Below are 27,618 nucleotides of genomic sequence, written 5' to 3' on the forward strand. Positions count from 1 at the left end.
TTCTTGGGGAGGAGAGAAGGACAACAAATTCTGTTTTGGACTTGATAGATAAATGTATATTTTTGTATGGTTTTAGATAAATAGGAAAAATTCATCATAATATTCTTTGTTGCCCTTAAAATATATATTTCAAGATGGCCAATGTTAATTAAATCACAAATTTATAAACATTATTGCTATTATTTTAGGAGTAAATAACTTATTTTATATGAAAAACTTTTTTTTCACATGTAGAAGTTTTCAAATTCTACTTATAAAAGGATATTTTATGACAATGAAATGGAGGCCCAGAGAGGTGACAGGCCTTAAATGGTAGAGGTGGAATTCAAAACCCAAGTCTTTTGACTCAAAAAGTAGCATTCTTTCCATTTCATCATCATAGAAATGAATGATTTGGAATAGATGACTTCTAAGATCTCTTTTTAAAGTCTTAATTATGGGAAACAATTATCACCCCTACACTATCAGTCTGGTGTTGGCAAAAGTTAATTCATTCTTTTCACTCCCTTTTCCCCAAATTTATGTAATGAATTATAGTTTTTTTTTAAACATTGGTGAAATTAAAACTTGATTTTACTATGGAAGCAAAAATTCATTATTTTACTAATTGTATTGTAATTTTTCATGAATGTGAGAAATACTGAATATAATTATCTGGTTTTTAAAGTTGCTAGGTAGTGACATTTAATAAAAATGTGACACCAGAGATTATTTTTTGTCATCTTAGAAGTTGAACAAATAGATGTTAAGATTGTGTTATCATGTTAAATATCTTATGCTAAAGCCTAACTTTCACATAACTAGAAGAAAACTTGGTTTTATGATATTTAGTCTTGTCCTTTTTCAATAGTGTGAAAAGTGATTTACCTATGACTAGCTTTACTTTGGGATTGTATTCACTTCTGCTTACACATATAGGCAAGGTGTATACTATATAATACTAAATATTAAATGAGAGGATCTGGCTTATTCACTCTCCTCTTTGGGCAATAAGAGCCTCTCAAAGGCTGTTTCCTCATCTGTAAAAAGTTTGAGAGATGGGGGTGGGCAGGCAGGGAAAAGTTGAGAAGTACAGAAAGGGAGAAGTCAGCCCCCTTCCAACTCCAGATCTGTGATCCTATGGATTAAATTCTGGACATATGAACTATTTCAATGAGGAAGAAAAGGGGTAAGCATACTAATGGGAACACTATCAATGTACAAGGAGGTTGATAGCCAACTTAGATATCTAAGATATGGAAACAAGAACAAGTGACTGATGACAAATGGAAAAAAAAATGTGGCTAGATCCTACCATAACTGTATTAGTAGCAGTAAAACTCAAAATTAACCAAGAGTGGCCTTGTTTTAATGTTGTAAGCAAGAGGAAAACCAAAGGCAAAATGAGATAAAGGTTCGGAGTAGGTGAAATAATGATATAGATTCCTTCATTATTTCAAAAATCATTCACTAAGGGCTTGGTGTTGTATCAGGTAGTGTGCTAGATCTTCAAGATACAAATAATCCCCAAAACAAAAACACTCAGTTCCTGACTTCAAGGAAAGACAAAACTCAACTTTTATTCTGCATTCGTTCTAACAGAATAATCTTTATGCTGTAAAAGGAAGAACAAAAGTCAATTATAGTGAGGTGAAAACAAAGAAAAATGAGCAAATAGTAAGAGAAAACTAAGTTGCCCTCAATAAGTTCAAGTAAGCATATCTGAATAATCTACATGTAATGTAATGGTAATGAACTTGCTACTGTCAATATTACTCCAAAAACCAAGAAGAATCATAGGATGAGAGGAGGGAATGTGTCAGGCCAGTGAGCTTTATTTTTATTCCTAGAAAAATGCTAGAATACATTTCTTAAAGGAATTTTGTATTGTTTTCTTTTAAAGGGTGGCTGGGTGGCATAGTGGACAGAGGGCTGATCTGTAGTCAGGAAGACTCCTTTTCCTGGCTTCAAATGTAGCCTCAGACACTTCTTTGCTATGTGACTCTGGGCAAGTCACTTAACTGCCTTAGTTTTACTCATCTGTAAAATGAGTCAGAGAAGGAAATGGCCAACCCCTCTAGAATCTCTTTCCAGAAAACCCCAACTGGGGTCATGAAGAATCAGACATAACTGGGATGACAGAACAAATTTCTTTTTTTGTTTTTTATTACCTACATTTTTCAAGATACTCCTATTACTTTGCTTCACAGAATGCTATCAATTAAAATAAGAAAAAATGGGCACAAGTAATTTACTTCTTAAAACAATCTAGTAGTCCCTTTAATGTCCTACATTCATAGTGTCTCACTTCTATAAATTAGGGAGAGGTTTATTCATATATGTGTGTGTATGTGTGTGTGTGTGTATATATAGATATAAATTTGGGATCATTTTGTCATCATAATTTAAGAGCATTTAACATCAATATTGTTTTTATTTATATTATCAGAGCCTTTGTATATAATTTTCCAGGTTATCCTTAATTTGACTTACATTAAGCAGAGCCAGGAGATCATTATATACCTCAACAACGATACTGTTTGAGGATGTATTCTGATGGACGTGGATCTCTTCGATAAAGAGAGCTAATTCAGTTTCAATTGATCAAGGATGGACAGAAGCAGCTACACCCAAAGAAAGAACACTGGGAGATGAATATAAACTGCTTGCATTTTTGTTTTTCTTCCCGGTTTATACCTTCTGAATCCAATTCTCCCTGTGCAACAAGGAAACTGTTCGGTTCTGCACACATATATTGTATCCAGGATATACTGTAACCTATTCAACATGTAAAGGAATGCTTGCCATCTGGGGGAGAGGGTGGAGAGAGGGAGGGGAAAAATCGGAACAGAAGTGAATGCAAGGGATAATGCTGTAAAAAATTACCCTGGCATGAGTTCTAGCAATAAAAAGTTATTAAAAAAATTTTTTTTGACTTACATTAGTTAATACCTTCCCATGCTTCTCTGGATTCATCATATCATTTGTTGGGATTGGTAGTGTTACCATTTGATAGCAATCTAATTTGTTTTATATTCTTTGCTATAAACAAAACAAAACAAAAAACAAGAAGGTTGAACTAGATAGTTCCTTTAAGATCTACATACTGGGGTCCAACTTTGTGCTGGAGTCCATACCTAAGAAGAAAAGGACCCTGGTTAAACTTTGAGGTTATATTTTGTCATATCCCACTCAGAAACTTTATATGTCAGTCCAGGAGGCTAGGACCAATTATCCATTTACAAACCTGTTCCTTTTGACACTTGACAGCCTTGCCAAAGGATGTATAATCAAAGCAAACTCATTATCTAGTTTTGGTGCCTTGGGCTTTCCTGATCTTCGAATCATCTCTGTACATTTCTTCCTGGTCGTTTAATACACAGGAATTGAAAAGCAAAACAAAACTATAAAGACTCCAAGAGTCAGAGAATCTGTGTAATCTAAACCTTGTAATTTCCTTAGCACCTAGCACAGTGCTATGCATGTAGTATGTGCTTAATAAATATGTGAATTCTTTAATTCCCAGCTTCCAGTTTTGGTATTCCTTGCCATGATAGCTAACTCCAGAATCTTGGCTAGGATATAAACTACTAGGTTGCAAGTACCTTCTTTAGTTCCTTATGACATTGTATCCTCTTTATGTGCATCTTCCTATTAATAGAATGCAATCATTGTTCCTTTGCTTTTTCTAACCTAGAAAATGTCTGTAAAAAATTTTTTTTGCAATTCTTCTATACATATTTCCACAATTATACTGCATAAAAAAATAGATCAAAAAGGGAAAAATAAGAAAACAAAATTCAAGCAAACAACAACAAAAAGAGGGAAAATGCTGTATTGCAATCCCCACTCAGTTCCCACAGTCTTCTCTCTGGATGTAAATGGTTCTCATCATCATAAGACCATTGAAACTGGCCTGAATCACCTCGATATTGAAAACAGCCACATTCATAAGAATTGATCGCTGTACAATCTTGCTATTGCTATGTACAATGTTCTCTTGGTTCTACTCACTTCACTTAGCATCAGTTCACATGAGTCTTTCTGAAATCATCGTTTCTTATAGAACAGTATTCTGTAACATTCATATACCATAACTTATTCAGCCATTCTCCAACTTATGGGTATCCACTCATTTCTAGTTTCTTGACACTATAAAAAGGACTGCCACAAACATTTTTTGTACATGAGTCCTCTCCCCTCATTTATAATCTCTTTGGGATACAGACCTGGTAGAGATACTGCTGGATCAAAACTCCACTAACAATGTATCAATGTCCCAGTTTTCTCACATCCCCTCCAATATTCATCATCTTTTCCTGTCATTTTAGCCAATCTGAAAGGTATATAGTAGTACCTCAGAGTTATTGTAATTTGCATTTCTCTAATCAACAGTGATTTAGAGCACCTTTTTATGACTAGAAATAGTTTCAATTTCTTCACCTGAATATTATTGTTCATATCCTTTGACCATTTATCAGTTGGAGAAACAGCTTGAATTTCTTACAAATTTGAGTCAGTTCTCTATATAATTTAGAAATGAGGCCTTTATTAGAACCCCTGAATGTAAAAATTTCCCCCCAGTTTATTGCTTCCCTTCTAATCTTGTCTACATTGGTTTTTTGTATAAAACCTTTTTAACTTAATATAATCAAAATTATTTTGCATTCAATAATGTACTAAAGTTCTTTGGCCACAATTCCTTCCTTCTCCACAAATCTGAGAGGTAAATTATCCTTTGTTCTAATTTGTTTATCATGTTACTTTTTATGTTTAAATCATGAACCCACTGCGACCTTATCTTGATATATGGTGTTTGGTGTGGGTCAATGCCTAGTTTCTGCCATACTAGTTTCCAATTTTCCCAGCAGTTTTTGTCAGATAGTGAATTCTTATCCCCAAGTTGGGGTCTTTGGGTTTGTCAAACATTATATTACTATAGTCATTGACTATTTTGTCCTGTGAACCTAACCTATTCTACTGATTGACTATTCTTTTTTTTTAATTCAGTACTAAATGGTTTTGATGAATGCAGCAAATACTAATTTTTTAATAGATTTTTGAAGGCAATTGTAAAATACAATTTTGACCTGAGTCAGTTATTTAATAGTTCAGTAAAACTCAACGCTGAACTCATTTGCATCCATACATGGGTATTTGACATTCAGAAATCATTCATTATAAAATGTGTGAAGATGTCTTTTACTCAAGGTTGTTACACATTAAACCACAATAAATGCCTTTCAATAACTGAAGTGCAGGGTTTTAATCAAAAAGAAAAAGATCCAAGTCATACAAGACTACTAAGTAGGCTTTTCCCATTACTTAATATATTCATTATGATGCTAAATAAAAAAGTTCCAGGATATTGAGAGATGAAGATGGCAACTTTGTTTTAAGGAAAAAAAAGTAGTTTTCACCAACAATCTAATGAGAAGGCCAATCAATCTTTAAAAAAGAAAAAAAAATAACTTAGTTGTGACTGGCATGATGTCCCAAACAGAAAACATAATCCCTTTAAATACAAGCTGATCTAATTACATAATTCCTCAATTTAGAATTGCTGAATAAAATTTTTAAGAAGCTATTAATGATCAAAGGTCAATAAACCCAATTTAAATAGAGTAGACTAAAGGTACAAGATTAAGGAAATTTAGTTACTAGGGAAATCTTTTGGTAATAAAGTAGCAGACAATTATTATTCTTTGTAGGTTTTTTGAGAAATATCCTGCAACTTAACCAGTCTCTTACTCAATGAATTCACTTATATTCACTTTCTATGACAGGGGCACTCTGCAGATGTCTGAAAAATATTTTTTCCCCGTCACTAAGCTAATCCATTGTAAATTTGACTCTGTCCTATACTTAATCACTACTTTCTCCCTTTGTGTTTTGTTTGGACCAAACCACATCAGCAATTTATAAGGCTGATTTTGAGGACAACAAATGTCCAGACCTACTGAAGAATCAATGGTTGATGTATCTTGGAAGATGGTTTCCAGCAAAATATCCCAGGCATCAGTGCAATGGATCTGACTTCTTTAGTATCCTTTTCATTGACTTAAATAAAAACTTACCTGAAAACCAAATGCAACTAGAGCAATTTATGTAAAATCAAAGAAATATCTCATCAAAGTTGCTGATAACATAAAGCCAAGAGGTAAGCCTAATACTTTGGAAGACACTGTTAAGATTCAAAAATGTCTTGCCAAGCTACTTGGCTAAAACTAAAACTAAGCATTAGGCTAAATTGAATCAAGGGCCAAATATAATAGGAATAAATGTCAAGTTTCACACAGGTTCAAAAATCAAAAATGTATAACATAAGGGAGAAATAGTTAGATTGTACTTTGTCTGAAAAAGATCTAAGAGTTTTACTGAACTTGAAGGGTAATGAGTTAACAGTATGATATAGCAGCCAAGAAAGCCAATGTAGTCTTTGTATAGTCCATTAGTCGGTCCCTACTTTTTGTGACCCCATTTGGGATTTTCTTGGGAGAGATACTGGAGTGGTTTGCCATTTTCTTTTCCAACTCATTTTACAGATGAGGAAATGAAGCAAATAGGGTTAAGTGATTTGCCCAGAGTCATAGTGTCTGAGATTAAATTTTTTTTTTAATTAAAGCTTTTTATTTGCAAACATATGCATAGATAATTTTCAACATTTACCCTTGCAAAACCTTGTGTTACAATTGTTTTTCCTCCCTCTCATCCTTTCCCCTAGAGGGCAAGTAGTCAATATATATGAAACATGAAATTTTTCTATATATATGTCTACAATTAACAAGCTGCCCAAGAAAAATCAGATCAAAAAAGGAAAAAAATGAGAAAAAAACAAAAGGCAAGCAAACACAACAAAAAAGGTGAAAATACTATGTTGTGCTCCACACTCAGGCCCCATAGCCCTCTTTCTGGGTACAGATGGCTGTCTCATCACAAGACCACTGGAACTGGTCTGAGTCACTGAGATCAAATTTGAACTCAGGCTCACCAGATCCCTGGTCTATCACTTTCTCCACTGTATCACTTAGTTCCCCAATGTAGCTGCCCAATGCAGCCTTAGGTTTCATTTAAAGGTATAATGTCTGGCAAGGACTACTAAGGAGGTAATAGTTCAACTCTATTTTGTCCTATAAAGAACAAATCTGGAACATTGTGTTTAGTTTTAGGAACTTTTTTTTAATTTAATATTTTGTTTTTTCCCAATTGCACGTAAAAACTATTTAAACTTTTTTTTTTTTTAAATTTGAATTCCATATTATTGCTCTGTAAGGAATGACCAGCAGGATGAATACAGAGAGGCTTGGAGAGACCTACATGGACTGATGCTAAGTGAGATGAGCAGAACCAGGAGATCATTATACACTTCGACAACGATATTGTATGAGGATGTATTCTGATGGAAGTGGATTTCTCTGACAAAGAGACTTAACTGAGTTTCATTGGAGAAATGATGGACAGAAACAGCTACACCCAAAGAAGGAATACTGGGAAAGGAATGTGAACTATTTGCATTTTTGATTTTCTTCCCGAGTTATTTTTACCTTCTGAATCCAATTCTCCCTGTGCAACAAGAGAACTGTTCGGTTCTGCAAATATGTATTGTATCTAGGATATACTGCAACATATTTAACATATATAGGACTGCTTGCCATCCTGGGGGGGGGGGGGAGGGAGGGAGGGAAAAAACGAAACATAAGTGATTGCAAGGGATAATGTCGTGTAAAAATTATCCTGGCATGGATTCTGTCAATACAAAGTTATTATTAAATAAAATAAAATTAAAAAAATAAAAAAAAAAATTTGAATTCCAAATTCTCTCCTTCCTTCCCCCATTGAGAAAGTAAGCAACTGACACCTATGTAGCCATGCAAAACACATTTCCATGTATGTTATTCTATGAAAGAAAAAAGCCCCCCAAAAACCCCAAAACACAAGAAAAATAAAAACTATCTTCAATCAATTGATCTTCGATCAAATTCATAGCTTTTTCTTTCTTATGTTTTTTCCTTTTTATCCTGATTTTTCTTTCACATCATGACTAATATGGAAATGTTTAAAATGATTGGACGTGTATAACCTATATTAGATTGCTTGTTTTGGGGGAGAGTGGTTGGGAGGGAAAAAGAAAAAAAATTGGAACTCAAAAAGTTATAAAAATTAATGTGGAAAATTCTTTACATGTAGTTGGAAAACGAAAATGCTATTTAAAAAGACCACTTTTGGTGGCTTCAATAACACACTTCGAGGATCTCTGATTTCAAAGGGACAGGTGCTTATTTCACGAGGAGTTAAAAAACGTTTCCTTGCCAACTTCCCCCAAACCCACATTCCCTGCCAGCGCGTGGGCGACAAATGCAGAGGTTTGGGGAAACTGAGGCCCCAGAGGGTAGGAGTGGACCCCGAATATCACTCTTCATCAGATCACTCAATCCAACTCCCTCATTTTGCAGAAGAGGAAATCGAGGCACAGGGCAGTGACGTGATTTGTGCAAAAATAAAATAAGTCGGTCCCGGCCCTCGAGTCATAAAGTCGGGCCTCGGTAGAACTGCCGATTAATAGGGGGGACAGACTGGCACTAGCCGTCTTCTCGGGCCATGGGAAAAGCTGCACGGGGTACGAAGGCTGGAAACGCCGGCTCCGGGGCACCCTTCCTGCCGTCCCCCAGAGTCGCTTGTCCCGCCTCTAGGATTATGGCCCGCGGCGCCAGGTCGCAGGTTCCAGCTCCAGGAGTAAGACAGGAGCCACCTCGGCCTGTGGCCTCTAACCTCCTAACCCTCCTGACCTCGGAAGTGACGTGACAGAAACGGAAGAGCCCGCCTTGTTCTCCCACTTCCTGTTGATCAAAGGGGAGGCGGAGGCGGAGGAAGCTGAAGAGGGGAGAGGAGGGCGGGGTGGCCGGGGCCGGGCGCGTCGATTGTGTAGGGCGGCCTGGCGCAGCGCCCGAGCGGCTGAGCTTGTGGGCCTGGGGGCGCGAGGTGGCCGTCATGGCGGTGCCGGAGAGCCAGCTGAAGAAAATGCTGAGCAAGGTGAGCCCTCGGACCGCCTCCCCCGGCCTCCCCCCCGGGTACCGGGACAACGGCTTCTGACGCGCGCGCGCCTTCCCAGGCCTCCCTGGGTGGGTGCGGGGCCTTGGGTTGCCGTCTCCGTGGGGCTCCGCGGGCAGCCTCGCGGCGGCCGGGGCAACATACTCCAGGTCCCGGGCCCCGGCCCTGGCCCTTACTCCTACCTCCTGGGCCGCGCTTGCCATCTTGGCTTTCCTTGGTACCGGGCGCCTCACAAACCCCGGGCCCGGAATCCTCGGGTCTCCCGGCGGCTTGTGCGCCCTTTTTGCCCCTGCCCCCGGGGCGCGGGTCCGGGCGGGGGCGCTCTCGGCTCGCTGCCGGGGTCTCAGCCCGAGCCTCCCGGAATAAATCTATCCTCTTTAATCGTAGGGCCGAGCCGCTGGGGCAGATTAAACTGTAAAACAAGCCTAGTTGGGAACACTTGGATCGAAATTAATTTTCATATGGCCAGTCCCTTCATTAAGTTCGTTAATTCATTAATTCATATTCAGATTTTCCTTTTACATACACATACACAATTTAAAGCCGTTTTTAGATTTCAACTTGGCAGCTACTGTCAGAACGCTTCAGTTGTACTTATTTTACTTAGCAGAACTGAGTGAAGATTCTTGAGGCATTGAGAAGTGAATAATTAACAATTTAAACTTTTAACCCAGAGTATTTGAGAATTGGTGTGAGAGGGCATGTTGCCGTTTATTGGGACAAAAATCATTATCAAAACCACAGCTCGATTTTTTTTTTTTAGTTAAGAAAGAATCCGGTGTTCTGGATAGTTGTGGAGGGGGTTTTCCCTCCAATAACAACCCACTAATTTTAGGGAGCACTTACAAAAAAATCAAACTATTTTAGTATTAAATTCGAAGTAAATTTTAAAATTCAGTGATAGTTCAGCCAAATTTGGCCTCCAAATGAAGCAGGTAAGCTATTCTGTGTACAGTTTAGGAAACGAAACCGTGTTTTTTGTTGTTGTTTTTAACCAGGATACATAATAGTTTAAGAATTTTATAAATCTGTAGAGAAGCTTTTGGGGGCACCATTAGGTTGGGACTATTTGTGAGCCTCCTGTGATTTGCCATAACCTATTTTAAAAACTAGATGCTTCTTTTTTATTTAGTAAAAATTGTTGTCTTGGTAAAGATTTTGAGGGTTTTGCCATTTCTTTCCCCAGTTCATTTTACAGAAGAGGAAACTGAGGCAAACAAGGTCAAATAACTTGCCCAGAATTGAAAATAAAGCTAGGAAGTATCTGTAGCCAGATTGAGTCTTCTCTATTCTAGGCCCTTCAATTGGCTTTGCCACCTCATTACTCTAGATGCTTCTAATAGGATTTAATGTTGTGCAGTTAAAATGCTGTATTCTTCAATGATGTATTTTAATTTTAACATGTTTTTAGTTATCGGTATGTTTATTAAACTTAGTAAAAAATCCCCAGAAAATCTATTTTAAATTTTAAAAACTTACATCTTTTCCAAAAATAATTATTTTTATTTATATTTATATTTCTGGCTATAATATCTATAAATATAACATAAATATAAATTATTATTGGAAGTTCTGTTATAATCAATAATACTTTTTCTTGGGTTAATTCCATTCACTTGATATAAAACAAGCAGTCTCTTATTTTGAATTTGGGATCTAACTGTGAGTGCTATGCTATTCCTTTCTTCCTTTCAACAGAATTATAAGGAAGCAGAGGACAGATTTACTTGATAATTTTAATTAATTTAATAGAGAAGGAAAGAAACCATCATTTAAAAAGCTTTTCAAATTGAGTTGCAGTTTACTTTTACAGGGCTTCCTAGTTTTTAGTTATGCAAGCACTTTTTGCAACTTCTAAATAAAGGGGACAAAAATAAATCAGGATTATAGCTCTCGTGCTGAAAGAGACCTCAAGCTATCTAATTTAGTCTCGTTTTATAGATGAGAAATGTCAGACCAACAAACGTTATTAAGTGCTTGCTATGTTCAAGCCACTGAGGATACAATGAAAAGCAAGACAGTCTTCTCTTAAGGAATTACAATCTAACAAGGAATAACATGTGAACAACTTAAGTACAAACAAGCTCTAAATAGGATACATTGCAGATAATCTTAAAGAAGCCCATAGTATTAAGTAAAACTGGTGAAAACTTACAAAAAGGGTTTATTTGATTCTGAATATATTAGGGATCCATTCATGGTCACATTGCAGCATTTGATTTCAGTTAAATGTAGATACATTGCAGTGGGGAAAAACTGATAAAAGGTGCCAGATCAGCAGACTGTTGGGATAGACATCTATGTTGGAGACCTAGAGGTGCCCTCAGCAGGAAAATAGGGTCCGGAAAGGTATGGAAATTGCCCGAAGTTACAGTTTGTGTCATTTCTGCTTAGATCTTCATACTCCAGAGCTTATTCTGTTTTACATGATGGGGAGGTAGGGTTATGTTTATTTTTAGCTATGCTATTACAACAACATAAGGAAAAAAATGGTTGATTGCATTAGGTTGGCAGAGCATTTCTACTATGTAATGTTTACATAACAGTTGGACTTAGGATATAGATTGAGATGATTGGCTAGGGAGAGCAGGGTGACTGGAGACAACCCTAAATGCAGCGGGAGACCTTGACCTTTTTAAGCCCAGGTTTTTAACTAGTGACAGTTGATTAAGGCTAGGTAAGAAACAAGTCAAAGAAAATCTCTCCCTACTTCCCACCTATCCACTTCCCACCCCTCAAAAAATTTAGTCTGGGAGGGGAAGACCCTCAGAGTTTCTGGCCGAAACAGAAACAGTTTAAATTCACTCTGGGCCAATCTGGACTCAAATAATGATCAAGTGAGGCTTGGGCTGGGACCCATGGTTGGCCAGTGTTTGATTTGGGTTCGAGGAATGGTAAGAAAAGAAAGCCAGTGCCAAGGCAGCCTTCTTCCGGTTCAGGTTCATTTTCCACCTAAGAGTTGTATCTCTTAGCCACTTTCTATTACCTCCTTATTCCCAGGTTTTTTTTCTCTTGAGAGAATTGAAAAGTGAAAAAGAACCCATAGTTGTAAGATGTTCTCTGTACTATCATTGTCAAACAGAAAAAGACATACCAAAGGGCCATTCGATATCCTTCTAGAAAAGCTGGGCCTTACTGACTTTTGGTGATGGTGGTTCAGTTGTTTCAATCATGCCTATTCTTTGTGGCCCCATTTGGGATTTTCATCTTCAATTTATTTTACATCTGAGAAAACTGAGGCAAACAGGCATAAGTGACTTGCTCATGGTCACATAACTAGGGAACCTCTGTAACCAAATTTGAACTCTGGAAGAAAGCCTTTCTGCCTCCAGGAACAGTACCCTATCCACTAGACCATTTAACTTTCCTGTTACTGATTCTGAATACCATAATTTGTGTTGTAATTTTTAAATTGTGTGTGTGTGTGTGTATATATATAATATTTCTAAGTTGCATTTTAATATGATTCTTGCCACATGACTACAGAAATAAAAGTAGATGTTGATGATAGTCAAATGATGTGGCCAAAACACAAGCCCACATTTACAGAGGCAACCTAATATACTAGATTTGGAGATAGCCAACCTAGATTTGATGATAATCCCAAACATTTCTTAGTAGTGTTTTTGAATTTTTATAAACATTGCATATATGAAATAACTAGGGGAATGCTTCCAATGTAGGAGATGTAAAAGCAAGAATGGCCCTTTTTTACATTTGAGGAGAGAGAATCGACAGTGGTAAGATACCTCTTAAAATTTTGAAAAAGTTTTCAAAAGTTTGAAAAGTTCATTTCTGGCTCATTTTAGTTTTTAAAGCATTTTGGTGACATAGGGACAGATGAAGTAACTAAGGTATAAAATTAGCTTCGGTGATGCATTGAACCAGATACAAAACCTATTTGTTAGTACATTGTTAGATGATTAATAAATACTTGACTTCCTGGAAGAGTAGTTCTACATAGAACTAAATAGTCTGTGTGTGTATGTTTGTAGTCTGTGTATAGATCTGTATAATCTATGCTGCTTCTATCACATTTCCTTGTTTCCTTATTGAGATTACATCATCTAGGTAAATAGTAAATTTTGCCTTCAAGAAGAATAAAAGTCAACCATAAAGCATTTTAAGCCAAAGCATATATGCTAGGGGATTATAGCATTAGAAGGCATTTAGTAGAGAGAGAACAGACTCAAAATTCATGGATTTTTAAATGAACTACATAACAGTAACTGTCCCAAGGTAATAGATGATTGTTAAATAAGTATGGATAAATGTTGTGAGCTCCAGAGAGAACTTATTATGGATTGTGGAGTTTGATTTGGGAAGACTTCATGGAAGAGGTGGGATTTGAGTTGGGCCTTGGAAGTAATTAGGAATTGGAGGAGAGATAGATAGATCCTGGTATTGTAGAATATAGTAAAAACTAGCATTTAACATAACGGAGAATTATGAATTATCATACTAATTTTTTTTCCTCTTTTTCTAAGGCATTTTTTATTTTTTTATTTTTGGCTAGGCAGTTGGGCTTAAGTGACTTGCCCAGCTAGTAAGTGTTAAGTGTCAGGCCGCATTTAAACTCAGTTCTCCTGACTCCAGAGGCGTGCTCTGCCTACTGCATCACTAGTTGACTTTACCATACTAATTTTTAATTTGGCTGCACTCCTCTGGACTCTGCCATCATGCCCCAGGAACCTTTATCCTGCAAGTTGCCACTAAAATTCATATCTAGTCAGTAATTGTTTTCCCCAGAGCCTTTCCTTCCCTCTGATTGGAGGATGGAGAACTTTGCTGAACTCCTCCTGGGCCATCTTGTTTCCTACTTGACTGTTCTGCTCTAGACTTAATAACTTCCTCCTTCCTCAATTTTCAGCATCATTTTGAGTGTTGTCTTCCCCCATTAGATTGTCGAGAATTTTGTAATTGAGAACTTTTTTTTTTTTTTGATATTTCTTTGTATCCCCAAGTTTAGCATGGGGCCTGACTCATGGTGGGTGCTTGCTGGATTTTACTCTTCTCTGACCACTCACCACTAGTCAGTTGCTAAGTGTTCAATGTATCTCTATTGTGCTTCTCTCCTTTCATTTACGAGGCTAGTGTTCAAACTAAACTGCCATTCATTCAAACTCTCTTCATTCCTTGTATTTCAGTATAGAATTGGTTTGATGCATTAATCTTATTTTAAACATTTAAAAAATATCATTTTGAGAAAAGGCCCAGAGGCTTCACTGGCTTTGCCAAGGGAATCAGATCTCCCAAAAGATTGAGAACTCTTTTTCTGTAGTTTGAATCACAGATTCCTTTGTCTTGTAAAGTCATTCCCTGTCTGGCTTTATCCTACTTTTCCAAATTAATTGCATTTCATTCTCTTTCAGATGAATATCTGTTTGCTATTCTCTTATTCTATAATTTCTCCCTTTCTCCATGTGTATTTCACTTTTGTCTTATGAATAGCTTGATTCCTTTGGTTCTTTCTTACTGCCATCTCCTGAGATATTGTCTGGATTTTTCCTTCCCCCCATTCTGCTAGTGTTTACTTTCCAGCAGTTCTTCTGTGTATATGTATGTGTATTTTTAAAAATTAATTTTCTATGTACCTGTTTTTCTCCCTGTACCATTTTTTTTCTTTATGTTCAAAGCACAGTAACTACATAGTAGGCAGGCACTTAATAAATTTCAATGGAACTAAATTGTTGAATTACTTGGACACCCAGGCTATGCTCCTCTCCCTCCCCGCCCTAGCCTTCTAATGCAGACAATTTTAAGGAATTGAATTTTATCAAAATTCAATAGTGTCTAAGGGAAGACCTAGAAGTATATGTGTGTCACGTGTTCACATTAAAACTCTTAATTATATATTTTTTTGTCTTTTAGTACAAGTACCGAGACCTAACTGTACGGGAAACTGTCAGTGTTATTACACTGTACAAAGATCTCAAACCTGTACTGGATTCTTATGGTAAGATTTTTTTTTCTTTTAATTAAAAAAATCTATAGTGTAGTGCAATGTTACTATTTGTTTATATGATTTCCTGTTTCTTATTTGTGGAGTTCAGTGTCTAAAATTTAAATTTTCTCCCTTGTAAGAGTAAAAGGTGATAAGATGAAATAGAATGTACAGTTCTTCATTCATAGGTTTGTGGTTAAGGTTTAAAAGAGCTAATAATTTCACCTTTTAATTTTAAATATTTTCACATGGAACATTACATTTTAGAATTAGAAATGCACTAAGATATATGTCCAATCTAATTTATTTTACAGATGAGAAAATTTACTTCATTGACCCTAAGGATCTTAGAAGGTGGAATCACAGATGAACATAGTTTTGCTTTTGTTTCATGAAATCAACAAGATTCATTTTTTATAGCTAGTCAGTCCTGATAAAAGTAAGACACCACCCCCAATAATTGTTTAAGTCTCTGGGGGTCTAAGTTTCCTGGAGAGGAAAAACACACACACACACACTCTCTCTCTCTCTCTCTCTCTCTCTCTCTCTCTCTCTCTCTCTCTCTCTCACTCACACACACACACACACACACACACACACACACACACACACACACACACGATTTGGCCAAACACAAGCACACATTTACAGAGACAATCTAGTATGCTAGATTTGGAGATAGCCAAACTAGATTTGATTCCACTGATTCTGGTACCCTTACAAGCTTAAATAAGTCATTTAAACTTTTTCCGGGCCTCAGTTTCATTTGTGAAATATGAGAATTGGATTAAATCGCTTGTAAAGTCCTTTTAGCTCTGGATATGTAATCTGGTTGCCTAGCTTAGTATTTGGGAAGCTTGGAAGGAAAGCATGGGAGAGAAGAGTTAAACTTAGATTGAAGGTACAGAGCCATTATGTTGACCTTGTTGTTGTTTAACTGTGAAACCTGGACAGACTATCAATGTCATGCCAAGAAACTGGATTACTTCCATTTGAATTGTCTTAGGAAGATTCTGAAGATTACCTGGCAGGATAAGATACCAAGCACTGAGATTCTTTGATAAACTAAACTATGAAGCATTCAAATTCTTCTGCAGAAAGTGTAACTCCATTGGGCTAGCCATATTGTTCAAATGCCACGAACATAAATATACTCTTGCCAAAAAAGACTATTTTATGGAAAACTCACACAGATCCATATGATGGTCACTCTTCAGGTCTTAAGAACTTTAGAATTGATTGCATGATACAAGAGACACTGCCCAAAATGATATACTCTCATCAGAGAAGGTGCTATACTCCATGAGCAAAGCAGAATTGAAGTAGCCAAAAAAAAAAAAGTGAGAATAACATCATCCTTCATAAAATCCACTCATTTTCTGTACCACAACAATATTCCAACTTTATACTATCTAATTATTTTAACTAGTCTAAAACAATATTAATGTGGCTGACATATACTGTAGTATTTCTTTTTTGATTAAATCTATTTTATGCTTTTAACAGTTTGCTTTTAAAAAATGAAATAGAGGATCAAATGTGAAATTTACAGTGACAATTAGTTACTATGCATATTGAAAAGTTAATGTGAAGTTCAATGTAGCTTTTTTTATTATGATTATATAAGTGCAGTATTTTAACCTTGTGTAACTGATAGATAAGCATTTATCATGCTTTCCATCAATTTCTTTTTTGGGAATTCAGAAGCAGTTTTCTTCTTTTGATTTGTATTTTCACAAGCAGATCCTATTGTTTGGTTCAGCAAATTATACTTTGTTGGCGTGGCATGCTTTATTGATAGTATATTATATGTTAGAAGATTTTCCAAAGACTGGGTGGTTTTTTATTTATTTATTTTTTGCTAAGGCAATTGGGGTTTAGTGAATTGCCCAGAGTCGCACAGCTAGGAAGTATTAGTGTCTGAGGTCGGATTTGAACTCAGGTCCTCCTGACTTCAGGGTTGATTCTTTATCCACTGCGCCACCTAACAGCCCCAAAGACTCAGTTTTAAGTACATAATCTGAAAATACCTGCTAAAAGTGCACATGATTAAAATTTTTGTTTCATTTCTTTTAGTCTTTAACGATGGCAATTCTAGGGAGCTAATGAGCCTTACTGGAACAATTCCTGTGCCTTATAGAGGTGAGTATTTCAAAATAGGAATTTTTATGCTTTCTCAGCCTTCCTCAAGTAGTTCGTTATGAATATGAATTTAGTGGATTTAGGCATCTGATTCTTCTAGCTCTATAATGTGAGAACTGAAAGGAGCCTTCTAACTAATGCAAGAACCTCATGACTGTGCAGTGCCCAGTAACAGAACACTTGCTACTGGGACTACTTGGTGTGGGGAAACAAGGGATTTCTTGTTCTGTGTAGCTGAAATCAGGCAGAGCAACAGAGGCAAAGTGGAAGGAGCAGAGCCCAGTTTCTGCCTTCTGTGCAGGAAGGAGTTGAGAAAAGTTGGGTACTCTGCTCTCCATTTGGGGGAGGTAGGAGGCAGAGATACTGGTTAAGTGTTGGGTTAGCAGCATGGTGTTAGGAGTATGATCTTAATATGGGAGGGACATCTTGTTCTTTAGAATTGAACCCAGGTAGAGCAGTGGACTGAGTTAACCCTTTAGTCTTAGATTTTCCACGTTAAACATTCCTACCTTCCATGACAAGTACCCCAGTGAACCCTTTTGAGTTTTAGCACTTGATGAACAAGTATCTTTGGGACATTGGAAATGAAGTCTCACAGATATCTCAAAATCCACATATCAGAACCAGACTCATTACTTTTTATCTTCCTCTTGGCCTAGCCTTTTTGTTTCTGTTAAGAACTCTTCCCTCTTCCTCGTCATGCCCCCACACTTGCACCCTTGGTATCATCCTAGTTTCACACCACGTGCCCCACTTGTTAAGTCTTGGTTCTTCCTTCAAAACATCTCTCTGTAGACATCCCCTCTCTTCTCCTCTCATGGCCACTGTCTTAGTACAGTCCTTGTCATCTCTCTACTGGATGATTTTGGTAGTCTTTTGAGTGGTCTCTGCTTCACATCTTTTCTTACTCACATCATCTTCTGCTTAACTGCCAAAATGAATTTTTTTAAAGAGAAGTTCAAACTTTATTTAAACTGCATTTTAGGTTTAAAGTTATTAACAAATCATAATTAACAAAAACAAATTAATAAATTGAAAAATAAAGAAGAGAACAGAACAGCAAACCCCAAATCTAGGGAGGATCCCATCACTGAAATGTGAGTTGCCTGACCAGGAGTTGTATTAATTATTCTAAAAGGTCAAAGTCATCTTCATAAAGCACAGATCTGTATGACCATGTCAAACCACTTCCCACTCAGTAAAATCCAGTTGCTCCTTAGTACTTTCAGATGCAAGTCTAAAATCTCTATCACTTAAATACCATTACAACCATATCCTTTCCTCCTCTTCAACTCACGTTTAGCTTCTCTCCACTGCCGTGCTCTGCTCTCACACAGCTGTCCCGCATATCTGGAATGCTCTGTCCCTTCATCTCCGTCTGTTCTCCTTGCTGCTCTCAGGATTAAGTTTAAATCCCAATTACAGATTTTTCCTACTACTATTCATTTTATGAGATTTTTTTCCCCATTTATCCTGCATATGTCCTATTGGTACAGAATTATTTGAATATTTTGTGTCTTACTAGATTGTGAATATTAGAGCAAGGAGTTTTGCCCTTTTTTAGTCCATAGTACTTATTTAACACAACACTTGGTACAAAGTAAGTGCTTAATAGATGCTTGGCAGACCAGCTGGCATGTCTACTGTAGCATCACCAATTTATTTTATATATATTTTCTTTATTGTTGCCTGTGTTTGTTAATGGATTGTGAATTGTATAAACCTTAATTTGTGAGTGACTTTCATAGTGATAGGACATCTAATTATGCATTCATCCAACTGTTGGGATGGGATTTGCTTGTTAGTAGAATGATATGACTTGTGTTCAACAAATTAATGCCACTATGTGCTTTAAAAACATTTCTTTATGATCTATTAGGAGGGTGATAGTAAGGATATAAGTTGGATAAGCTTTAATTCATTATTTTGAGTAACATGGCCATTAGAAATGTCAACTGCATTGAGGTACCATTACATGTTTTTAAAAGAAGTAACAAGATTTAATTGACAATTTGATTGTGATTGCATCATTTAAATGTAGGCGAGGCTTTAAAAACTGGCCAGGGGACTCAGTCTTGTGAATTGCTTTTCTTGTTTTTAGTGGGCAACATGACCCAGTGGGAAGGGCACTAGCTCTGAAGTCAGAGGACAGGGTCCAAATCCTGCTGCTTATATTAGTTGTGGAAGCTAGAACAAGTCACTTGAAATTCTCAAGAAAACTTGAGAAACTTTTTAAATATAACTCTGTAATTTTTTTTATGTGAAAGATGATATGATAAGGTGGGAAATAGTCTAGGTATCTTTAAGCCTCAGTTTCCTCTTTTAGATGAAAAGACTGGAGTAGGTAATCTAAGATTCTCTTGTGAGGGATGTAGAAGACCCTTACCCAAAATGACTACTCAGAGATCACTCAGTAGAAGGCAGAAAAGTTGTTTATTGAAAAAACCTCCGGAGGATGAGCCGTCCCATCGCAAGATAAGCTCGCGGTAGGAGGGCTAAAGAAGTAGTAAAGATACATAGCTTTTATACAAGAAATTACATCACAAGTAAGAGAGCATTGAGAAGGGGAGGGGGAGGCATCTAATTGGTTGTTGCTAGTTGGGGAGATTGGAATGGAAGCTTTCTGTTTCCTGAAATCTCCTGATTTCTGGGAAACAAAGTCAGGCCTTCAGGCTTAATCAAGCAGACAGTGGTCCAGCTAATAGACTAAATATTGATAAATGTCAAATACCAATAAATGTCATCAGTTCAGGTTAAGTAAATATGTTTCTAACTGGCCAAGGCTCAAATAGATATGAGCCTGCACATATTATACAGGTCATAGGGGAGACACAGAAATAATAAAATACAGAAAAAGAATACATACATCCCTGTAAGTTCTTCACCTTATCTATTCCCCACAGCTCCCCCCTTCTAACATGTAAATGATTTTTATCATATTTCTATGAAGAACTTACACACTTTTCAAAATCAGTTAATATATCTATATATTGTTTATCAAGTTCACAATCAAGATCATCCCTCTTTAATACATTCCAGTCTTTTCTCTGAAGAATCATCATTTTAATAGCATTTTCTGTATGCAATATTTTGATAGGGACCACTGAACTATTCTGGTTACTAATGTAATTATACAGGATAGACATAGCAGCAACAGGATAATACCATTGATTGCAATAAGTTCATACCATAAAAATTGCTTCCACCAACTATCTTAGAAACAGTTATCACAGAACAGATTGGCATTTGGCAAACATAAAAATACAAAGATAAATAAAGATGACAACTAGGGAAACTGAGGCACAACATTACACACTCTTCTTCTGAATATTTGAATTATTGAATTATCTCCCTAAGATACCTGGGAGGTCTCAGCACCATAATTTTGACCAACCCAATATGAGGCAAATAAATCAAAATGAAACTAGAAAATGCAAGGACTTATGGCAAGGGCAAGTCTCTTCCTGACAACCCCAGAGTTATCAGCAGTACAAAGGCCCTCATCTCAGCCAGAGAATCCAGTTTGAGATGGACAGTTCACTGTGTTAGGTGGTCTGCAGTCATTTGTGCACTTAACTCAGCTTCTGCTTATATAGGGAGTAGCAGGGCTCGAGACAGTCATGCTGCCCATTCAGAGGGGCAACCCATTCTAGGGGAGAAGGGTGAGGCTTGGAGTAGCTCCACCTGTCCCCACCCAGAGGGACATACAGGGCTGCTACTAGAATACAGATTTCTGAGCAGAGCTTTCAGAGCATGCACAGTTAGACCATGAAGCCAGGCAAACCCCAAACTTTAGAGGCTTGATCTCAAAACTACAATGTTTTTGAAAATGCTGAGATACCAATTTAAAAAACTGGGGTTACAGGATTGAAGATTGCCAGTCCCAAGACAGGTGTATATATCTTGGAGATTTCCTAAAAACAAAATAGTCCCCAAACTGCCAGGGCAATTCCACAGAATAAGGGGTTTCAAAACTAAAGCATAGTAAAAAACAATAAAGGACTGCTTAAGGACTTCCAATTCAATCTGAACTGAAGATATAGGGGGTAAGGCAGAAGTACCTAAGGCAAAGTCAACAGAAAACTAAGGGTTCCCACTCTTTTAGGTATTTTGAGAAAAAGCCACCAGTTTCTCTAGTTCCCTATCTTTTCCTCTCCTTTTTTTTTTTTTCCCTCATGGAAAGGAATCATCCAAAAAAAAAAGTAAATAGTCAAATAACCATCCACATATAAATCCCAAGAGTGAATTAAAGTTCCAAACATAACAGAATAGTACAGAAGGAGTTTCCTAAAAAAATAAAATAAAATAAAATGCCTCAAACAATTACATATTCTGAAGTGAACATAGATATTATAAACATATTATAACTTCCTTAACAGCAACAGTTACCAATTTTAATAATTTCTGTCCCAAATCTTAAACATATAGTAATGTTTGCATTTTTTTCTAACTCTAGTTTTTCTAACTCTAGTAATAGAGTTGTAATTTTAACAATAATTCATCAACCACTTTCCCACTTCCCCCATATCAGTCCAATTTACATCAGGAGCACGGGTGATGGTCTCGATCTTAGTTGCTTCGGGCTGAGAAATGGGGGAAGTCTCTCAATCCATGTGGAGGGGGTGTGTGTGGTGTCATTCTACGCTTCAGATGGGCCAATTCATGTCTCAGAAGAGGTTCAATAATCTATAATTTGACCAAAATCTAGAACAACAAAAAACCAAATCTAACAAGGTTAGAACAGTCTGGAGCTGCAACAACATGTGGGGAGGCCAGTATAGATTGGCCAGCAGTTGCTATGTGAAGGAACAAGTTTGCTTCACAGGACAAGCAGACAGCTATAGTCCCAATAAATAGCAGTTAGGTTTCACAGACCATTGTTAATTGTACTCTTATCATTTAGAAACATTTTAAAAACAAAACACAAATATCCAGTAACAGACAGATGACCAGGCTAAATACTTATTTGCCTAAGTATTTAGGATATAATGATTACATATATAACCAAATCGGAAACAGTGAGGTATGACATACTTGAATTGCATTAACAATTCTTATTAACTATTGTTCTGATCATAGAAATCAGTCACAGGAGGAAAAAATGCAAGAACATAACTATAACATAATATAAGCAATTAAAACTCAATCTTCAGCACATCAGAGAGTGGAGTTTTAAAATAGCATTAATTACAAGTCCAAAGAATTTTATCTCCAAAGTTTCAGATAAATCCCAAATAGTTATTTACCATGACCTTATATCAGTAACAGTAAGAAATTTATTCCAGAAAATTCACACAATTCTTACATACCCAAGTAGATGCTGAATCTTGAGTAAATTGAATATTATACCAACCATTTTGCTTTTAAAATACCCAATACACAGAAAAATCCCAAACTACATATTGTTCACAACAAAAACATTTTCAAAAAGAAAAGGCTTTTATTATCCTTAGAGTCCCATTCAGATAATTGGCATCAATATAGTTAATTAAAACTTCCTATTTTCACATAAAAAGATTCTGAAAAGTTCTTGAAAACATCAATTAAACTTTTTGAAATAACCCTTTCAAACTATATAACACATTTCTGATCATATTCTTTAATATTCATAAGCATTATGTATCTAAAGAAACAAATATTCAATCAGTTAACATCTTGTAAGAGCAAATTGTCTCTTTAAATAACCGTTTGTTTTCTTCAGCCAAAGGAACCAAGCGGCTGCCGCTTTCCCCTGCTGCTCGCTTTCTCTCCTCCCACAAAAACACATCCCTTCTCACATCCATCTCTCTGTGACTACCCTTTCCAACCAGTTCCTTCTTTTTCCCACTGACGACTTCTTGAAATCATTTGTTTCTACTAATCAATCCTTCTTAAATTACCTTCATTCTCCTATCCCATCTCTCTGTCTCTCTCTCTTCCCAATGCTTACTTGCTCAAAATTTATTACATACTTTAAACACTCCTAAACCAAAAATCCTTCCGACTAGATGCTCTATTTAAACTATTAATTGCTTTTGTAAATCAATCTCTTTTCCCTTGTCTTTAAATCATCTTTTTTTAAACTTTAAACTTCAAGATTCACAATTAATTTTGAATCAAATTTCATAAAACTTATAATATAGTTTACAAATTACTCAATACTTTTAAAAAGCAACATACCATTTAAGTAGGGAGATACAAACACAAGCCCCCCTAAGGTAAGCTACTGGCATTTTATTTAATAACCTATATTTCAATTTGAAGTCCAACCAAATAATAATAAAAAAAAAGTTTTTCTCTTCAGTTGTAAAGGCCACAATATTCGAAAAATTCTTAAGATTTTGTACTCAGAATAAATCTCACATGTGTAAGGCAACAGTAAATTATTTCCTCCAATTTTAATTTTATTTCAATTTCAAAATTATAGTACCTCTTTAAAATATAGTAAATTCCCAAAACTCTTAATCAAATATTGCAAACAATTACCCAGTTTAGTCTTCTTAAACTTTCTGTTCTCTAATTCCATGAAGGCAAATTTACTAATAATGATTTTTCTTTCTTTTCCTGCAAATTTTTTTTTTTTCTTTAGAAGTATGCCTAGTTTTCCCACAGGTCCAACAGGTCAGAACGCCCCTGTGTTCAACTATTTACCTCCCTTACTCTATATTTATTCCTCCTTTCCAATATCTGCAGTTTCTTATTTCCGATCTTAAATTTTCCAATCTTAACACAAACACCAATTTAAAGTTATTTTAAAATTAACCAGTACTTCAGTTTGTGAAATTTCCTAAAATTTACCTAGATACTTTATTCCCATGTCTTTTCTTTAGTAAGCAGGAAAGAGTTAAGCACCAATCCTTGCTTTACCTTGAGAATTCTTTCCTCTGGCTGAGTCCTGATAACAGGCTCCTTTTTTATAGGAGCGATAGCCACTGTTCTTCTATTTTCTCAAAACTTTCCAAACTTTCAATCTATGTTTTTATTTTTCCCCCTTCTTTCCCTCCTCCCGCAAAGCCACTGCCAGAGACAGAGGGAGAGAAAGAGAAAAAAAGATTTTCTTTCCTTGAGAAGCCCAAAACTAGTTCCCAAATTCTAAGACCAATACATTCTGAGCCACTCTGAAAGAATTACTACTCTGAATGAATTCCAGTTCCCACAATTCAGCCTGATATTTTTCTAAGCCTGTAACACAGAGCTGAATTCTTATCTCTTATGAGCTTTCTAACTTTTCACACAGAACAAAGGCAATGCAAAGCAGACATACACACAGACATTCACAAAACTCTATTTTCACCTTTACATACAGATTTAAGTCTGATATACCCAAATAATCCTGGGATACACATCCTCCCAGTTTTCTTCCCTTGTATATCTGGAAGTTCATTCCAGTCTTGAATTTCCTAGCTAACGTCCTGATACAAATTTTCGGACTGCTTCTATACCACCCTGGACCCGATCCAGGTGTTGGCGGAGGCCCTATGTTACCCTCACGCCCCCACAGCCACCCGAGAGCCTCCTTGGGAAAAGTCCTTTATCGTTGGGGTTAACAGCAGTCCACACCAAAAATAAATTTAAGAGGGCTAATCCCTCAGGGTCTCCCTCGACCCAGCCAATAAACCCCCAGACTTCCCAAGAGCTTTACCTCGAGAACATATGTTTCTTTTCAGGCTGCAAATGCCGGCCATCAGGACTCTACTTCTTTCAATCTTCAATTCTGCGTTCCACTGAATATCCCTGCTTCAGGTTGTTGTCTAAGAGGGGAGGGAGGCTGCTCACCCAGAGCCAGAGACCATGGAGAAAACTACTCCATGGGCGCCTGTCCCTGTTCGGGGTGCACATAGCCATCTCCCCCAAAGACCCCATCCCGGACGAGCCCCCATCTGTGAGGGATGTAGAAGACCCTTACCCAAAATGACTACTCAGAGATCACTCAGTAGAAGGCAGAAAAGTTGTTTATTGAAAAAACCTCCGGAGGATGAGCCGTCCCATCGCAAGATAAGCTCGCGGTAGGAGGGCTAAAGAAGTAGTAAAGATACATAGCTTTTATACAAGAAATTACATCACAAGTAAGAGAGCATTGAAAGGGGAGGGGGAGGCATCTAATTGGCTGTTGCTAGTTGGGGAGATTGGAATGGAAGCTTTCTGTTTCCCTGAAATCTCCTGATTTCTGGGAAACAAAGTCAGGCCTTCAGGCTTAATCAAGCAGACAGTGGTCCAGCTAATAGACTAAATATTGATAAATGTCAAATACCAATAAATGTCATCAGTTCAGGTTAAGTAAATATGTTTCTAACTGGCCAAGGCTCAAATAGATATGAGCCTGCACATATTATACAGGTCATAGGGGAGACACAGAAATAATAAAATACAGAAAAAGAATACATACATCCCTGTAAGTTCTTCACCTTATCTATTCCCCACACTCTGAAATTCCACTATCTTCATATATTTGTTGTAGTTTGACTTAGTGGCATTTTATTGCAGCTATTTACCTGTTCAGATATTAAAAGATCATAAAAGGTCTAAAAAATAAAATAATTGAAATCTTGTTTTTCTTTTCAGGTAACACATACAATATCCCAATATGTCTGTGGCTGCTGGACACATATCCATATAACCCCCCTATCTGTTTTGTTAAGCCTACTAGTTCAATGACCATTAAAACAGGGAAGCATGTTGATGCTAATGGAAAGATTTATCTTCCTTATTTACATGAATGGAAGCATGTAAGTATATGACCTATATAGTAATCCTAATTTTTGTTTGGGTTTTAATTTTTTCCCTTCATTAAACAACAGATAGCATCTGCTATGTTATGGATACTTCAGATTATACAAAGAGGTATAAGATAATTCTAGACCTCAAGAAGTTCATGATCTTCAGTTAATAGCACATATGTACCTTAAAAGACAATCTTATAAATAATAAATACTAGTATTAAGTGGTATAGATAGACTTTATTTTCAGAAACCCTGGAATTCATTGTTATTTGAGTAGTATAGGAGCATTATGGATCATTGATCTCATAGATCTGGGAATTCTTTTCAGTAGTATACCAGTACCTGTTTTTTCAAACAGGTTTAGCCATGAACTCTCGTAATCACCAGAGAATCCACTCAAGATACTAAGGGCCATTTTCTCTAATCGTATTAATTTCACATGAAATATTTATATAAGTATTATGGCAAAATATTTTGGAGCATGAAAATAGAATAATTTTCTCAATTTTCTGACTTTTTATCCCATTACATATTTTTTATATTCCCTAGATCTTCTCTTTTCCTCTTTCCCTCCCCCCAGCATATTTATACTTGATTGGAAAGAAATCACTATGGATTCAGGTAAAAAGGGAATAGATTCCTAAAAAAAAACAAACAAACCTGTTTGTTCCAGACTTTTAAAGATATAGGTAATTTTCAGATAGTATAAAAGGTGTTTTAGACAAATTGCAAGGGTATGAAGGCACAAAGGTAAGAATGCATAAATGTGTTTAGGGAATGTTTTGGTTAGAGTAGAGAAAAAGGTTGCAGCTGGTGCTGACGTCCTAAGGTGCTGGGAGTTTGCCTCGTGCACTGCCTGGCCTAGTTGAGCCTGTTATGCAGGGGTTTCAGGGCTTATAGTTTGCCTTCTGTGCTGAGACTAGAGGTCTTACAGCTAGTCTGTGGAGTCTGGACCAAAATTGCTGATCTTTATTGAGGCCAAGTGCTCCTGATAGATTGGTCACACTGGGTCTACACTGAGCATGCTCCCCTTTTGTCCAAGTGAGACAGATCTTTCCTGAAGTCCTTTTAAGTTGTCTTAAGTTGGAAAATTGTTTCACCTGTCTTTTTGTGAATTATCTCTCTGTATAATCTGTTTAGAGGCTTGGTTTTATGTTATTTTTGAGAGAAATTAGGGACAGCTGAGGCAACTTCCTGACTTCTTGCCATCTTTGCTCTACTCCTTTTGAATAATTCTTAAGAAAAATGTAATGATTACTGGTTATATACACTGAAAAGAACGTTTAGACATGTTTGGGAAGTAAAAATCTTAAGTTTTGGTTGAGTATGTGTACTAATGTTTGAAACTACTCTAGAAATTTCTTTAGTGAGCATGTAGCCTTGATTAGCTTCAAAGTTTGATTGGAGATATTTCAAAGAGCTAGGCAAGAATATTAGGCATTCCTCTGTAGTGTCTTAAGATTTGAAAGAAACAATTTAGTACAAAAGGATTGAGAATTCTTTCATCCTAGAAGTAGTCAGTCCCATTTTAGAACAGTGCCCCCTTGGTATCTTTGTGAAATGTCCTTTAATACCCTGAATATTAGAAAAGAAAAAACTGGGGGCAGTGGGGAGAAGAAGGAAGGGGGAGAATTTTACAGCAGATTTTTCTGCTAACATTCTCATTTCTCAAATATATAGAGAAATGAGTCATGTTTAAGAATACAGGTTATCCCAAAGAAATTTTAAAGGAGGGAAAGGGACTCACATGTGCAGAAACTGGAACCTTAGTTAATGCTCATCAGTGGGAAAATGACTGGATAAGTT

General features: G+C 36.5%; 1 protein-coding gene across 1 annotated transcript in view; it reads left to right on the top strand.

The window, feature by feature from the left end:
* Nucleotides 1-8,873: 8,873 nt before the first annotated feature.
* TSG101 (tumor susceptibility 101) overlaps nt 8,874-27,618 on the top strand; it is an 81,107-nt gene continuing 62,362 nt past the window's right edge. Inside the window, exons 1-4 of the mRNA XM_051965455.1 lie at nt 8,874-9,009; nt 14,899-14,983; nt 17,048-17,113; nt 25,655-25,818. Coding sequence (XP_051821415.1) covers nt 8,968-9,009; nt 14,899-14,983; nt 17,048-17,113; nt 25,655-25,818 — 357 coding nt within the window. The 5' untranslated portion in view covers nt 8,874-8,967. The remainder of the gene's footprint in view (nt 9,010-14,898; nt 14,984-17,047; nt 17,114-25,654; nt 25,819-27,618) is intronic.

The sequence above is a fragment of the Antechinus flavipes genome, chromosome 6, assembly GCF_016432865.1.
Source record: "Antechinus flavipes isolate AdamAnt ecotype Samford, QLD, Australia chromosome 6, AdamAnt_v2, whole genome shotgun sequence".
NCBI lineage: Eukaryota > Metazoa > Chordata > Mammalia > Dasyuromorphia > Dasyuridae > Antechinus > Antechinus flavipes.